This window comes from Scomber scombrus, chromosome 21 (assembly GCF_963691925.1).
Source record: "Scomber scombrus chromosome 21, fScoSco1.1, whole genome shotgun sequence".
Taxonomy (NCBI): Eukaryota; Metazoa; Chordata; class Actinopteri; order Scombriformes; family Scombridae; genus Scomber; species Scomber scombrus.
In genome coordinates, this window is record NC_084990.1 from 20,356,378 (window position 1) to 20,373,317 (window position 16,940).

Consider the following 16,940-nt stretch of genomic DNA (forward strand, 5'->3'; position numbering starts at 1 on the left):
TGACACAATGACAAGATGATGGCTTTCACACACTATCTGTTATAAAACATCTAAAATATGATCAGATAGGGGAAGAGGCGAAGGTTTAATTTGTGTCAGTTTAGGAAAAGAGAGTCCTAAATACTCTGTAGGCTAAAAGCAAGGCTTCATGTTACACAATATGTAAAATACTATCTAAATCTGCAAGGTAAAGTTTCCCTAATTTTGTTGATTTTTTAGTGTTTAGTGTTGCGCCACATGTGGAGCTTTTTAAACATGTTCACCTTGTCGGGACGGGAACCCACCAGTACCAGGAAACAGTCCTGCGAAAGGTCACGCTGATTAGTTATTGGCAATCTGCCATGAGGGAGCGCTCGAGCCACGGATGTATTATAAGATCATGGTTTGCGCGGGCACGTGAGTCCCGAGCCCGTGCCTGACTGCCTGCGTGCGTGCGTGCTCGCGGGGCGGTGCGCGTGCGTGTGTTTACTGGAAGAGCCTCTGAGCGCAGGAGGCGGAGCTTCACTGGAAACAACCTCCAGTAACCTTCCTCCACACACGGACAGGGTTCCTCCGGCAGGCAGATACCACCAGCGCTACATTCCTCCGGTCGGGACACAAACCCGCACACTTTTTCTGGATACTTTTTTTTTTTTTTTTTTCACTTTTGGGGGGGATTTTAATGCCTGAGTTAATAATTTATCTAGCACTACTCTCGGGTAGTTTGCATATCTTGTGGTGCTTTTGCGACGAGCGCCTGCGGTGCGGGGCTGCACATATCCGCAAGGTAAGTTAAAAAAAAAAAATTAAAAAAAAAAAGAGAAAAGAGAGAGACCATAATGATAATATTAATAAGTATAATATATAATAAGAATATGTTTTTATTTGCATAGCGCTTTTCATTCACAACATTTTAGAAAATCATAGTTACACCTCATGCACTGTGAGACTGCTCGGGCTCTTGGTGCAGTGCAGACGGAGGCTGATGGAAGTGTAACATTTTGGGTTGTTTTGCTGTGTTTGTGTGTGTGTGTGTGTGTGTGTGTGTGTGTGTGTGTGTGTGTGTGTGTGTGTGTGTGTGTGTGTGTGTGTGTGTGTGTGTGTGTGTGTGTGTGTGTGTGTGTGTGTGTGTGTTTGAGAGAGAGAGAGAGAATATTGGACGGACTCTCTGTGCTTGTAACGGCGCCTCCTGCTTCAACCCTCTGTCTCTGTCTCTCTGTCCGGCTCTAAGCCCGGCCACCGGGGGATCAACCCCAGACAAGACGGGACACCTTTTTAGTCACAGTGAAACCGGAGAATGGGACCACTGTGGCGCAACCGAGCTGGGAATAAGGAGTTATTTATTGAAAGAGAGAGTGGGGGGGGAGGGGAAAAAGCGCGCTGGACTCTCTGTCTCTCTCTCTCTGTCTCTGTCTCTCTCTCTGTGTGACCCCGTTTCTGAAGTCCCTTGTTGCGGTTCGCCCGGTCGAAGACAATTGAAAGCAATCAGGATCCAGTTGCTGTCTGGCTGCACGGTGCAGGCAGCAGCAGGCAGCAGCAGAAGCAGCAGCAGCAGCGAGCTCATTCATTTAAACTAAATTTAACTCGCCTACTCGCTGTGCAGTCAGTCTCGCCTTGTGCATTTGACAGAGTTGTAAACGCAGAGCTCTCCAGTGAGGCAAAGAAGACATTTATTTATGAATGGGTGTAAATTTGAGAGATTTTTGATTGCATGTCTGCATCAGTTTATGCATAGATGGAAATGTCTAATCTGTCCTCCATCCTCTCCTGCCTCTCCAGCTGTGTGTAGGTCTCTCCCAGCCCCTCTCTGGATGCATCAGACTCCTCTGCCCCGGGGCCCTGGACCCGGTGTGTGACCCCGCCGCCCTCGCCCCTTTCCCCCTCTCCTTCCTCTCCTTCCTCTCCCTCGGCCCCCAGCTCCTTTCCACCTGTCTGCTTCGGCACTCCTGCTCTGGGCCCCCTGCCTCTCGGCCGGCGGGCGGAGGCAGGGGGCCATGGCGCCATGGTAACCTCCGGTGGACGCAACCCCCTCGCCATGAGCAGCGGGACCCCTTCGGAGGGCAGGGTTCAGGGGTCGAACTTTACCCCGCATCACTACAAGCCCTTCAGCTCGCACGCACACTACCAGCAGGTGAGTCTCACCTGAGGTCACAAATCTGAACTTTCACCCATTCAGAAAAGCATCCTAACGTCACCGTTCTCTCTCTCTCTCTCTCTTTGCATGTTTCAGGTGATGCGTGCTCTGCGTAAGCTCCAGGAGAGTGGGTTCTACTGGGGGGCTGTGGGGGGACGAGAGGCTAGCTCCTTGCTACGCTCTGAACCCCCGGGCACCTTTCTGATCCGGGACTCCTCCGACCACCACCACTTCTTCACCCTCTCTGTCCAGACGACCCGCGGGACCAAAAACCTGCGCATCCACAGCGAGGGAGGCGGCTTCTTCTTACAGCCGGACTCCCAAAGCACCCAAGTGCCCCCGCAATTCGACTGTGTGCTGAAACTCATAGCGCACTACATGGGGAAGGGGCCCGACGCCGCGAGGAGCAGAGAGGGAGCGTGTGGTGGAGGGGGGAACTCGGAGGCTGCAGACATGAAAGGACGCAGCGTGTATCTGATCCACACGGGTGGAGAGAGGATTCCCTTGGAGTTGCGCCGACCCCTCTCGAGCTCTCTCTCGTCCCTGCAGCACATGTGCAGGAGGACCCTGAATAACAGAGGAGGCCTGGGGGGGTCTGAGCGAGCCGAGCAGCTCCCGCACACACTCAGAGACTTCCTAGAGGAGTACGATGCCCCCATATGACTGACAGGAACTGCAGAAGTTCCCCAACACATGGACCAGACTCCTGGAGTAAGGCACAGACCAGTTCTCAGCGAATCAGATACTGACCTGAGTTAAGCCGCCAGAAATCAGTGAGGTCTGAAATCAGCTGTTCCCAGATCTATTTCAACACTGACAGCCATCGTCTCCCTCTGACCCGGGGGTGGGGGGGTGCTATGGTATGAGGAAGTGTGATTTGGGTAACCACGGATACCTCGTCCGTCATGCCTTGCAAAAAAAAACAAAAAACAAACTGACCACTAACTAGTGTGAGTGGCAGATTAAAACCAGAGGTCAAAGGTCAACGTTTTCTATGACTGACTTAGACGCAGAGCAGAGCCTCGTAGAAGATTAACCCGATTGGTCGATATTAACGATGAATACACACCACCTGCGTTCCCGGTGGGGTTAAAATGTGCTAAAGACGAAAACCTCTCCTCTCCTCCGACATACCTGACATTTACACACTTTGGATCACTGGACACAGAGAAAAGACGATAAGAGAACAGGAAAGCTCAGAGAGGGTGAAAGAGAGAAATAAAGAAAGAAAAGGGGGGAGGGGGTTGCAATAGAGGAAAGGCAAAGTCCACAAGAGGGCCAGAAAACGTACAGTGTTTGTGTGTGTGTGAGTGTGTGTGTGTGTTGTGGTGGTGGTGATGCACACATTTCCATCGCTGCTTCCCGCAAATGTTGCCTCATAGAGGGAAGCGGGGTGGTCATGCACGCTATCTCCACTCACACACTCAATCACACACACACACGCACACACACACACACACACACACACACACACACACACACACACACACACACAGGTGCTGCAAAGCCCACATGTAGGTTTTTGCTAGCGTGGGAACAAACGAGGGGAGAGAAGAGGGGAAAAAAAGCATTACAAAGCATCTTTTCCCCCCCTCCGCTGTTTGTGTCTTGGTTCTCCTTCATTACCGATTCCCTACCCTCCCTCCCTTCTTTCTTTTCTTTTTTTTTTTTTTGGTGTGTGTGTGTGTTTCGGAGCTGCATGTGCGCTTTGACAGTGACAGAAAACAGGCTGCTGTTGCTGAGACAAAAGCCTTGGCAAGGGACCAAACAAAACAGTAGAACTTATTTTTATCCAGACTCGCTGGAAAAATGTCAGCGACACTGTAAAGCTCCTTTGGGGGAATGATGATGATGATGATGATGATGATGATGATGATGATCATGATGATCCTAGAGATTGGGGGGTGGGGGAGGGTGAGAAGAAGGGAATGAACGAAGGAGACAGAAGAGCGGGAAATGGGATTAGGAAAAAGGAAACTGAATAGGACAGAGTGGTAAGGAGGAGGAGGAGGGGGGCTAGGGTAGAGGAGAAGGAGAAAGGGGAGGAGACATACTGGTATAGAGCTAAACAAAAACATTGACGTGATTGATGCTTCAGACTTAAGAGGAAGTGATAAAGCTCAACAGGACACAACTCCTGTAAATATGAAGCCGGGTTTATGCTCAAGCTGAGAATCTCCATGTGAAAAAGAAAAGTTTAGAGTCTTAATTTAAAAGTGTGTTTTTTGACCCTCTCGTTTTAACATTATCATCTCAAACTCATTTCTTTTTGTGTAATACCTTTTCAAAAACTTGCTCTCCCGAGACCCCTCTTTTAATTTCATCGCTCATCGTATGATTCTGTGGACGTCATGTACTGAAAAAAAAGAAGTGTATTCTCTCCCCCTTCTTACTTCCATCGTTACCTCTGAAGCAGGAGTTTTTTTGTCTGTCTGAATGTCAAAGGGAACACAAGTCTTCCCGAAAGTGATTCTTTAAGATGAAAAAAAAAAAAAAGAAGAAGCCTTTTGTAAAAACAAGACTTGGATTTGATCAAAAAAAAAAAAAGTCTTAACAGCGCTCCTCATACTTACCTGTGATCCATATTGGAGTGGTAGCCTTTCTCACATCAAACAGTTTCTGTGATCTTAATGTGACCACTTGAGAAAAGAGTGCTGAAATATACCATAAATAATTCATGTTTTCCTTTTGTTTTGTTGGTGTTGTTTTTTTGGTTTTTTTTGGTCAAATCCCAGTCTTTATTTTATCACATTAACACCAAGTTTGTACATGTGTCTCATCAGTGGATCTCACGTGTATGTGAATCATTTTTGTCTTTTATAAAGACTCTTGCAAAAGGCTGGCCACTAGTCTGGCAAAAATACAAGCTGTAATATCTGAAATGACAAAGCATTACAAAAAGAAAAATAAATGAAAAGGAACGTTGCACATATTTATATTTCTAAAATATTTCAATAATTTATATTAAAGAGCACTATTTTTACAAAAGTCAATGCTTTTGCCCTGTGTGTTGCTTCGTTGAGTGTGTTTCTTTGCCTCCTTCACTGCTTCTCTTCTCACTCACACACAGTCACTGAGTCAATATTGACTGAATAAGCTCTAACTTACCGTAATGTATTGTTAGGCAGTCTGTATTCCAGCAATGCCTGGCCTCACAACAAGATTATATACTGCCAAATGGGATTTCCTAGTTAAACAAAGCAGTGTTTATTCAGTCGGCAGCCTTTTAAAGAGTCGGACCAGAGCTGGATACACATTCATAGGGTTAAAATTACTGCAATCATCACTTCTTGTTTTCGCTGCTAGAGCATTGTGGGTAAATTCCATAGGCATCAGAGAGCATATAGAAAGGGAGGGAGTAGTAGTGGGGGGGGGGCATGATTTTTGTTGGACACACCCTGCAGATTTACACAACACATAGAGTAACAAAGGGATTCCCAGAAGCACACAGTTACAATAACACTCACACACACTTTGACACAGCAGTTACTGTGTAGAAAGCTCACTTTGGGTTGGACCTAACTGGAAAGGAATGCAGCAGGGTTTTATACATCCTGCCCGAGGGGCAGACTGAGGATGGTCTCCTTTAGAGAGAGTGTGTGTGCAGTGTTGGAAGAAGTACTCAGGAACTTCATTTAAGTAAAAGTACCAACACAGTACCAACAAAGATACTCCATTACAAGTAAAAGTCCTGCATGACAAATACCACTTAAGTAAAAGTAAATAACTACAAGCAGCAAGATATATTTAAAGTATTACAGTAAAAATACATAAGTATTATGAGTGATGTAGTATGCAGTATTACAGTAAAAGTAGTGGTTTGGTCCCTCTGACTGATATATTATTATATATGACATCATTAGATTATTAATAGTGAAGCATCAGTGTTAGAGCAGCATGTTACTGTTGTAGCTGCTGGAGGTGGAGCTAGTTTACACTACTTTATATACAGTTAGCTAGTTTAGTCCAGTGGTTCCCAACCTAGGGTTCGGGCCCCTCCAAAGGGTCAGCAGATAAATGTGAGGGGTCGTGAGATGATTAATGGGAGATGAAAGAAGAAAAACAACGTTCTGATACACAAATCTATATTTTTTTATCTTATCTTTGATTTTTGGTGAAATATTGGATCATTTGAACATTTTTTGAAACGAAACCATGTGAGAAGCTTAGAGGGAAAAATCACTATTTGGTGGAGCTATTAACACCTCATAGACATCTGAAATGTGACCCGACCACACATTGCTTTAACAATGTGTTGTATTTTAAAAGATTGTTATATTATCCATTGTGTCAAACTTTATCTGTAAAGTAACTAAAGCTGTTAAATAAATGTAGTGGAGTACAAACTATAATATTTCCCTCTGAGGTGTAGCACAGTGGAAGTATAAAGTAGTATTAAATGGAAATACTCTAATAAAGTACCTCAGAAATTGTAAACAGTAAAGTACAGCACATAAGTACATTTACTTAGTTACTTTCCACCTTTGTGTGTGTGGTCTGTGTGTATGTGAGTGTGTGTGTGTCAGAGAGAGCGAGAGAGAGAGAGAGAGAGAGAGAGAGAGGTCAAAGACTTGAAAGGGTCCACGTGGAGAAGATTTATGATGGTCTGTGGGTTTAGTGTGCAGCCATTGCATAGTGTGTGTGTGCACGTAAAAGGCTGTTGTAGTGACATTGTTGGTAAATTGAAGCAAGAGGTGAGTTTCTAAAAAATTCTTGACTCTTCTTACACACACACATACACACACACACACACACACACACACACACACACACACACACACACACACGGTTCCCATTCCCTGCATACCTAGTGTTCTGTCTGAGGCTGGCTTCCAGGAAAGAGGCACTTTAATTGAGTTGAGTTTTTACGGCTTGCCTGGTGTTAGTGTGCGTATGAGAAACAGCGAATGAGGTGTCTGTGTGTGTGTGTGTCGGGGGGGGGGGGGGGGGGGGGGGGAGAGAGAGAGAGAGAGAGAGAGAGAGAGAGAGAGAGAGAGAGAGAGAGAGAGAGAGATGGGGGACTCCACCTGGAAAGAATGAAATAAAGAAAACAACATGATGCAGAAAGAGCATCTAGTGCAGAGAAACTGACTATTTTTTCTCCGCTCAGTGGCATTACACTATACAATGACACCATTTACCACACACACACACACACACACACACACACACACACACACACACACACACACACACACACACACACAGACACACACATACATACTCATTTGGATACAAGCCAGTTTCAGACCTTTGAGGGAAGTGATGGCGGGAATGAGAGGACAATGTTTAATTACTGTTTTTACAGCTTACCTTAGTGCAGGTAATTACAATGAATCTTTAAAAAAAAAAAAAAAGTCCTTAAGGTTCCTTATTTTGTTTTGTTATGACATTTCCAGGAAAAATGTGAGTCTAAAGTTTCTGTTTGTGCGCCTGTGTGTGTGTGTGTGCGTGGTTGTGTGCGTGTGTGTGTGTAAACGTAGGTGGGTGACACTACTTGTTTATGAGAGGAGGATTGAGTGGGCAATTATAGACAAAAAAATGACGTAGCTCAAGAGACAAACAGCGATGACCGAGTCGTCTTCCCAAAATCCAACCAGAATAATCCAGTTTCACTCACACAAGCTCACACACACACACACACACACACACACATTGTCTAAATAAGCCAGCTCAGCTCACTCTGACTCATTTTATGTTCCCCATAGTTGCCTGGTTAGTGGGGCTGAAATATCCTGCCTGTATCCTCAGCTCCTTTCGTGAATCTCACACACTCATAGAAAGTCTTTCCACCGTGATTCATTTTCTGGGTAATGACTTGCTGTGTCCAGCTCAACAGTTGTCAACAGTGCCCCGGCCAAGCACAACACCCGTCTCTCAAACAACTGAGCTCGGTTTGGAGATTTTCTTTTTTTTTTTTTTTTTTGTTTGCTTCCAACAATCAAAACATTCACACTAAAGTTTGGGCACCGCCCCTCATAACTTTTAGCATCGTGCTTTAATGCTTCACAAGGAAATGTGAAACAAGTTGTGCAACGAGAGGAGAATGTTTTGAAAAAAAAGTGAGACAGCTTGACTGATGACGTTTTACAGTTTGATTAATGTGTGAGATGTTATTGACAGTCTTTTTTTTTTCATGTCATTTTTGAGTAAATGCCAATATCAACGGTGTCAAGCGCAGAAGGTGGAAAGAATATTAAAGGATTAGGAATATTCCCTGCAACGAGCAATCCACATTGGTCTTCCAGGAAGGGCCTCCAGTTTGCTGATTATTTCTTCCAGGAAGGCTTTTTGTTGGCTGATCAGTGCTTATAGGAAAGACGTTTGGTTGGCCCATCAGCTCGAGTATTGTCACAGCCACTTCTGATAAAGCCAGACCAGCTTCCAGGAAACCAGAGATTTACCCTCCAGCATTCCATCATTCCTACACCATCAGCGCACACAGAGAAAGACAGAGAGAAAAGAGAGGGAGCAGAAGGGGTATAATAGGGACATGGATCAATAAAAACCATATGGGAAGCATACAGATAGTCAAATGCACTCAATAACATGCGTGTATTTGCATGTACGTGTTTGCACAAGCCTGACTGACCAGCTCATTGTGACACAGACACACTCACTCAAACCACAATATTTTTCTAAGCTGACTATTCACCCCCCCCCCACACACACACACACACACACACACATGCACACACACTCTCTACAGAATTTGAAACTCATTGTGACTAACTTTATTTTCACTTAAATCATCACTGAAATGGTTTTCCCGTAACACCTGGACAGCCCTAACGGATGGGTGTGCCTATGTTGTTCCTGGCTGGAAGAACAAAGAAAACTACCTGGGATGATCGAGAAGTTAGAAAACAGGCTGTAAAAAAAAAAGCAGTTTTTAATGCTGCAGCAGACACACAGTTGCATTGTTTTATATAGGCGATGGATTTTTTTTTCTCTCTCTCTCCATTCACAGCTGTGCGAGCGTAGTGGCAGAGAGGCTCGGGGGCCAAATGGCTTACTGTAACAGCGTGGACTCAGACCAAACCCTCCAACACTCTCAGGTGTCACTGTGTCCCCTCAGCCAGCAAGCAGGGCTGCATAATAAACACTGCACTGCACACATTTAAACAGACAGACACACATGCACACATATACTTAACAGCACTAGCATATACATATGTGGCTGGCAAGGGGCTACTAGTCATGAAGGAAAGGTAATAATAATATATTTAATAATTTATAGAGTGCTGTTCAGGGTACTCAAAGAAGAAAAAACACAGTGAAAGCAGGAGAACAGTAAAAATATATTATGTTAGCAGGGGACATTAAATCAACATCAAAAGAAGCTTTAAGCTTTAAGTTTTAAATAGTTTTGAATTTCATCACTCATGATGAAGATCCAGTGCAGTCTAAACATTGCCTTCTTTAGTGAATTTTTTTTTTTTAAATACCATGGGAGTTATAATCCAGTGTGTAGACAGTGTGCTACATTTTTCCACCACCTGTAATTCACCCACATCCATCCTTTACTTAAATACATGCAACAGTGCTATATTAATAATGCACCAAACTGCATGCTAATCCATCGAACAGTCATTTCACTCTGAAACAAAAATGTCAAGATGTGCAGAAGATAAGTCATCCTCTGAGGAGCATGACTGTACAAAAAAGCCACTGCGTCTTGTAAATGTAAAGATATTATGCACGATATGCAGAAATGTTGACCTCCTGCAGGTGGCGCTAGAAGAAATGTCAACCACATGGTGGAGCTAAAAGAAAGTCAGAGGATCATCAAGCTCATTAGGATTCATCCTTTGGAGACTACGATTGCCTGTACAACATTTCATGACAATCCATCCAGTAGTTGTTGAGATATTCCAACAAATTTCAACAAATAAAAAGTACATTTCCATCTGAAATAACATATTAAAGTCTCACAAATTGGAAATATTGTAGTACAGTATAAACACTCGAGTACTTACTCCCACTCCTGTTTACTTGCCAGTACAGTAATTCTGTGACACATACACACTTGTCCAACTAAGTCAACATTACTGCAGAGCGTATTGACATCAGTTGGAAAAGTGTGTGGGAAGGTGTCAGTCTCTGGCCGTCACTCAGTTACATAACACAGAGGCGACTGACATCAAAGAGGAGCTCCACTGCCCTTGGCATTTCGTTATCAAAACTCATACATTTTGGTTTCTGCACTGGATAAAACCATTAACCGTCTGTCTCTCTGAAGCTACACATAAAAGACCAGCTGGAGTATCAGCATCAGATTAAAATGTGGAGGTCCAAAAACAAGTTTCTCATTAGTTAAGACCAAAACAGCATTCTTTTATGAAACCATGTGTGTTGTTTCAAATCATACACAGCTTTTACAAGGTTTTCACTGCAAATTAAAAAGCCTTCAATCCAAGCAAAGTGGAGTTTTTGAATATGAACAGTGGCCAATATCTGACAGGCTGCCCTGTTTCGTCTCAACGAGGATCCAATTGGATTAAAATGAGCCTCAATGCTGAGTCCATTCAGCTATTGACCTGCCACAGCACGAATCCCTCAACATAAAAACAAATACAACTTCTCAGGCTTAGTGTGTATGTGCGTGCATGCTTAAGTGATTTCACCTTGTGAGAGCAGCCCACTCATTAAAGATAAGTAAGCATTGCTCTATTTGAATTCTCTGTTTACTGCAAAAGGTGGGATTTAGGCATAAGCACTCACACACACACACACACACACGTTCATGAACCCCCCCTCATTCCGTCTTTTAATGTGAAGGATCACATTTGTTCCTGTAAGGAGAAAACAGTGGGTCTGCTGTGTGTGTGTGTGTGTGTGTGTGTGTGTGTGTGTGTGTGTGTGTGTGTGTGTGTGTGTGTATGTTTGCGCCCAGCATCTGAATGCAAGAGCCAATCAGCGAACTGTATAGACACTGAGCCCCCCAAGTACTGCTGGTTTATAGGGCTCAGCTTCAGAGAAGTCACATGACTTCCCAGAGAGAGAGCGAGAGAGGAGTGGGTAATGTGGGAAAGGAGGATGAAGAGGAGGAGGAGGAGGAGAAGCAGGAGGAGGAGGAGGAGTGAAAAAAGGGTCAGGAGGTTGACAGGATCGCTGCGAGGGGTGAATTGAAGGTCTGGTAAATGAATGAAGGAGAATGGAGGTAAATAAAAAAAAGGAAAAAGAAAAAAAGGGGAAAAAAAGAGAGAGATGCCACTGTTCTCGGAAGTGAAATTGTACAAGCTGGTCATGGTCTATAATTACAGCTGAATGAACGAAACGAGAAATGACTGAGTGAGTGAGTGGAGAAGTCATTAAGTGGATGAATGAAGGATGAGATGACACACAGGCGATGGCGGTCGCAGTTGATTACTACAGCGGGTAATCTTGATGGTCTGGTTAACCTTACCTCACAGTGTCACACAACAACTATCTTCACCACACTGCTTTAAAGGGACAGTTCACCCAAATCACGGAAAAGGTACTGGTGGCATGCATGCAGTACCGTGCAAAAGTTTTAGGCACTGAAAGAAAAAGTAAGGAGGATTTTTCATACAGAGCAATAAACAACAAAAAAACCTAAATCAAATCCACATTTGGTGCAGTGACCACGCTTTGCCTTTAAAACGGCACCAGTTCTCCTCGGTAAAAGCGCACAGTTTTTCAAGCTTGTCTCTGTCTCTTCATTTGATCCCAGACTGACCCGGTGATGTTGCGATCAGGGCTCTGTTGGGGCCATACCATCTGTTGCAGGACTCTTTGTTCTTGCTGTCACTGGAGATAGTTTTTTATGACTCTAGCTGTATGTTTGGGGTCATTGTCATGCTGCAGAATGAATCTAGGGCCGAACAGATGCCTCTCTGACGGTATTGCATAATGGATACCAATTTAAATATCTACTCAACTGCATCAACCTTTTGTTCAGTACTAAAAATCAACCAACAAAAACAATAGAAGGGACTTAAACTTTTTTGTGTGGTGCTAAACATTTAAAAATCTTTCGCCCCCTTTTCCAGGAACAATTTTCCTGTTACCATCATCCACAGAATTGGCTGTCAAGAGTTTTAATTGGGACAATTTGCTGGGTTGAAAGCAGTTCCAATGAAAACAGTTCACAGCAAGTTCTGTGGAAATATGTGACGCTTTGGAGTTTTGCAAGTCATTTTTTTTAAATCCTTGGAGGACCATAAATATAATTCTATTCATCACCATCGTATTGACGAACATGTCAAAATGTCACAAAGAGAGCCAAAACTAAACAATATGGTCTGGGGTTCATGGTTTGAGTTAAACTTCTTAGGTCCAATGAAGGGAAATCTTTCTGTTACAGCATACAATGATGTTTTGGACAGTATTGTGCTTCCAGCTGGTGGCAACAATTTCAGGAAGGTATGTGTTGTATGTGAGTTAATAATTCTGGTAAGAACTTGCACAGAGCCTTGACCTTAACACCACGCAACTGCTTTGAGATGAACGAGAACACTGATTGTGAGTCAGGCCTTATCGTCCAGCATCAGTGGTTGACCTCGCAAATGCACTTGAGGTTGAATGGGAGCAAATCCCTGCAAGCCAAAATCTTGCGAAAAGCCTTCACAGAAGAGAGGAGGCTGTTATTGCAGCAGATTAAGGCCTATGGTTTTGGAATCAGATGTTCAGCTCGTGTTTATGTTTGTAATGTTCAGGAGTCCGTGTACTTTTGGCCATACAGACACCCTGTCTCCTAGAAATTAGGTTCATATACAACCAAATTGCAACAGCAAACAAGGCTGGCTAAATAATGTTTTCTGTCAACATAACAAGAAAATGTTGCTAATTCATGTATTTGGCAAGTTACAAGTGCCGGATATGGTTTTTCCACAAATAAAAGTATGATTACCATGTTAAATCCTTAAAATGGCATCTTTTCCTTCTCCCTGATTAAACATCTCTATTTGCAAGTATTTTTCATTTCAGACATTTTCCTTTTGGACACAAAAGTCCTGTTTAGTTTATGTGCACTGGAGACATCAAGCTTCCACATCACACTAGTGTGAGTTGAATACTGCATCATGTTAGCTTCCAAACTAGTTCTAATGTCACAAATCATGTTTGTAGGCCAGTACCTTAAAATCTGATTTTGAATAAATTTTTTGAGTAGTTACATGTGAAAACAGCCTTCAAGTGTCAAACTCTGCATATGCATCATTCTGCAGAGTGAAGCTCAAACGTCCAACTGAAGGAACAAGAAGAAAAACATATTTTTTAAGTGGAGGAGGACTTTAAGGTTGGAGAAAGATCACAGTCTTGGTTTTAATACAGAAAAAAAGCCTGAAATGACTTGAAGCAGGAGTTTATTAATATTTAAATGAAACAACGATCTTTCATTAACTCTTAACCAAAGTTTTTTTATTGCCTAAACCTAACCGCACACAGAGTCTTTAAAGACACACGACTGTGGCACAGAGAACAACCCCCACTCTGCTTTGAGAGAAAGGGAAAGAAAGAATTTGCACCATCGAGCCTCCCTGCTTCTTAAGAGCAATGTATATGTGTGTGTGTATGTGTGTGTGTGTGTGTATATGTGTGTGTGTTTGTGTGAAGTAAAGCATGTCCACATGGTCCATGACATATGAAGTAGGGGGTTAGTGTGAAATGTGAAACAGATGTTACTCTTGTTTCGCAGGCACTGATGTCGACACCTTGACACTGAACTGGGAAGTGTGTGTGCGACGTTTGTGTGTTTGTGTGTTTGTGTGTTTGTGTGTGTGTGTGTGTGTGTGTGTGTGTGTGTGTGTGTGTTTGTGTGTGTGTAAACCTCATTTGAGGGGAAGGCTTCCCATAAACACCTGTTTTGTTCCGGTTAATATCTCTCGTCATGGTGAAGAAATGATGGCCTCAGTGAAAGGGGAGAGAGAGAGAGAGAGAGAGAGAGAGAGAGAGAAGGGAAGGGAAGGAGGGAAGAAGAAGAAGAAGGAGGAGGAGGAGGAGGAGAAGGGGGGGGGTCACCTCCATTCCCCTCCATCTGTGAAAGAGAAGAGCTCATGTGGGATGAACACATTCGTTTATTCATTCGGCCCGTCTATTTTCAGCCCAGTGGGTTTATGGTTATTGGAAAGGCGTTGCCGTCTCGCTCCTTCCCAGAAGGAGTCAATATTTCTCCCTCTCCTTCATTTCTCTCTCTCTCTCTGCCTCTTTTTCTCTAATTCAATATTTTCTCCAAAACACCACTCTCCCTCCACGCACAGGCAAGGAATGCTGGAAGGCATTTGAGAGAAAACAAAACACACACACACACACACACACACACACACACACACACACACACACACACACACACACACACACACACACACACACACACACGTAAACAAAAGTGTGAGGTTACAGAATACGGTGCCAGCAGTGATCCCGGAAAACTCCTGCTCAGGACGTCCCCCACATTCTCCGTCTTATCACGGTTATCCATCGCCGGCTTTGTCTTGCTTACCGATGCATCTTTATCTCTCTCATTTCACGGCTCTTGCGAGACTCTCGAGACCAACTGTGGCCTTTTTACGATGCTGATGTTTGCTAATGACTTTTAATGATGACTTGTTATGGCCCATAAAACCTGGCTCTGTTACTGGCAGTATCAACTACAGTTTGGTGTGGTCCTGATAACACAAGTGATTAAAATCAAACAAGACAGCATGAGTATGCATGCGAGTGGGAAATGTGTGTTTGAGTGTGGTGTTGGGGTGCGGCGGTGGTGGAGAGGGAGGGAGGGAGATGGTGCCTGTGATGTGAATTGTAGTCGTACCATTTGTAGGTCAGAAGGAAAAAGTGAGAGTAAGAGGGAGGAGGAAGCTGTTTTGTTAAGAGCGCACCTCCCTCGTAGCTTAATCTCACTCCACACCAGATAAATTCCCACAAGCCTTCACCTCCAAATATTGACATAGTCCTAGAGACATGAAGGAACTGAAGCTTTATTTCAGATAAAAATAGAGGACAGGGCTGGATATAACCAGTTTAGTTTGGGGCCAGAGCGTTGCCCCATAATGTTATGTGTATGCATGTGTGTTGGGAAGTGAGAGGTGGGGGAGGGGGGGCATGCTTTCACCTCCTTTCTCGCTCGCTACAATAAGATAAATTATATAAGTTAGAAATTAGCTTTACTGCCGAGCGCTGGGAGAAAAGGTCAATCCAAAAGCAGGTTTATGACCCCTGAAGAATCTGCGGGCGTCGCAGTTATTTCAGAGCTTTCATGACAACATAGTGTAAACATCTCGTACACACTGGCACAGGAACAGACGGACACACACAGATGCACAGAGATATTTACGTACATACAAGCAGCACTAATGGGGTGAGGGGGGCAGTGAAAGCAGTCAGCACTGAGTGTTATTTGAGGCATTGGGTAGGACTATCTGGTTCACTTCACACCTGTCGAACACGAGGCTTTAATAATATCGTATTTTGCTCCTGTCAGGTATGGTGTTCCTCAGGGGTCACTTTTGGGGCCAGTGTTATTTTCTCTATATGGGTCGGTAACAAATAAAGTTTGGTAATTAAAAAAATATCTTTAAAAATAGTTTTAAAAGCAGCATCAGGCTTATTAATATGTATATTTTGTATTTATGTTAGTAAGACAGAATGCTTCTGAAAATGTCAAATGGTGTAACCACAAAAGAATGATAAATATTAAATGTTTCATCCACCTACAGTGTGCACTTATAAAAATAATTACTTCATTTTAACACATCGAATGAAAAGAATTTTTTGGAATATTTCTATGTTTAAATTTTAAAGCATGTTGTCAATATTGAGCAGGACGTATCCTAAAAATAAGTTTGACAAACTGTGTAAAATGTGTTAAAAAAAAAACACTGCGTTGCACAAATGAATTATATTTATTCCACATTTTAGTTCACATTTATTTTCCCGTATATAATCAGATTTTTCTGAAAGAATACTGGTTACACCAATTCACACTGGGTTACACCATGTCAATCACCCATACAAACTTCATCAGGGACACATTATCCATACATCCAGTTATGCAGACGACATGCAGATGAACTTGAGGTTGAATGGGAGATGTATATTGTCAATAATGTCAAAAACTGAATGTCACAGCTTAACTCAAACAAAACAGAAATCTTTGTTATTGTCTCCCAACATATTACAAAACAATTCCTGTTATCTGCTGGTGCTGGAACACATCGAGCCAGTTGCAAAGCTTCTCAGCATTTGGTTTGATAGCAACTTCAGCTTTGAGCAGCATACGCACAAAAAAAACATGTGCAGTCTTGTTTTCATTATCTTAGAAATATTTCCTTACTACAATCTATTTTATCTGACAAAGACCATTTTACACGCCTTCATCTCCTCATGCTTCGACTATTGCAACAGCCTCTTCACCTGCATTGACTAAAAATCTATTAATCGGCTCCAGATTGTGCAAAACTCAGCTGCAAGGCTTTTTTAAAAAAAGATTGAAGAGAAATTACCATATTGCGCCTATTTTATCTTCCTTGCACTAGCTCCTAGTATGTTTTAGAATTGATTTTAAGTTCTTACTGTTGACTCTCTCCATGCTATATATCAGCATTATTATGGTGCAGCACTATTGTACGTGAACTGATTGATGACACATTATGCACTCATACATCGTCTATGGAAAGTGACTAATTCACTGCACGAAGCATGCTGGCATACATGGTGAAAACTGGCGGTGAGACGAGAAGGCGGTATGCATTCAAAAATTCAAATGGTGACCACATCAATAGAGCCAATAAAGCTGCAGCTCAAGCAACTTTCTTAACAGCTGACTTAGTTACCGGCTGTGCAACTAGGACTCTCGAGACTA

At 43.2% G+C, this 16,940-nt stretch overlaps 1 protein-coding gene across 1 annotated transcript; it reads left to right on the plus strand.

The window, feature by feature from the left end:
• The first annotated feature begins 558 nt into the window (after positions 1 to 558).
• On the plus strand, positions 559 to 3,565 carry socs3b (suppressor of cytokine signaling 3b). Its single transcript, XM_062442740.1, has 3 exons — positions 559 to 766; positions 1,759 to 2,110; positions 2,210 to 3,565. Exons 2-3 carry the CDS (start codon positions 1,982 to 1,984, stop codon positions 2,774 to 2,776), a joined length of 696 nt encoding a protein of 231 aa, XP_062298724.1. The 5' UTR covers positions 559 to 766; positions 1,759 to 1,981; the 3' UTR covers positions 2,777 to 3,565.
• Positions 3,566 to 16,940: the final 13,375 nt, after the last annotated feature.

What these genes read in the sequence shown, in the direction of transcription:
- socs3b (XM_062442740.1), top strand. Translation starts at nt 1,982, where the DNA reads ATGGTAACCTCCGGTGGACGCAACCCCCTCGCCATGAGCAGCGGGACC. An exon ending in CGCACGCACACTACCAGCAG is followed by an intron (nt 2,111 to 2,209) that starts GTGAGTCTCACC and finishes TGCATGTTTCAG; the next exon opens with GTGATGCGTGCTCTGCGTAA.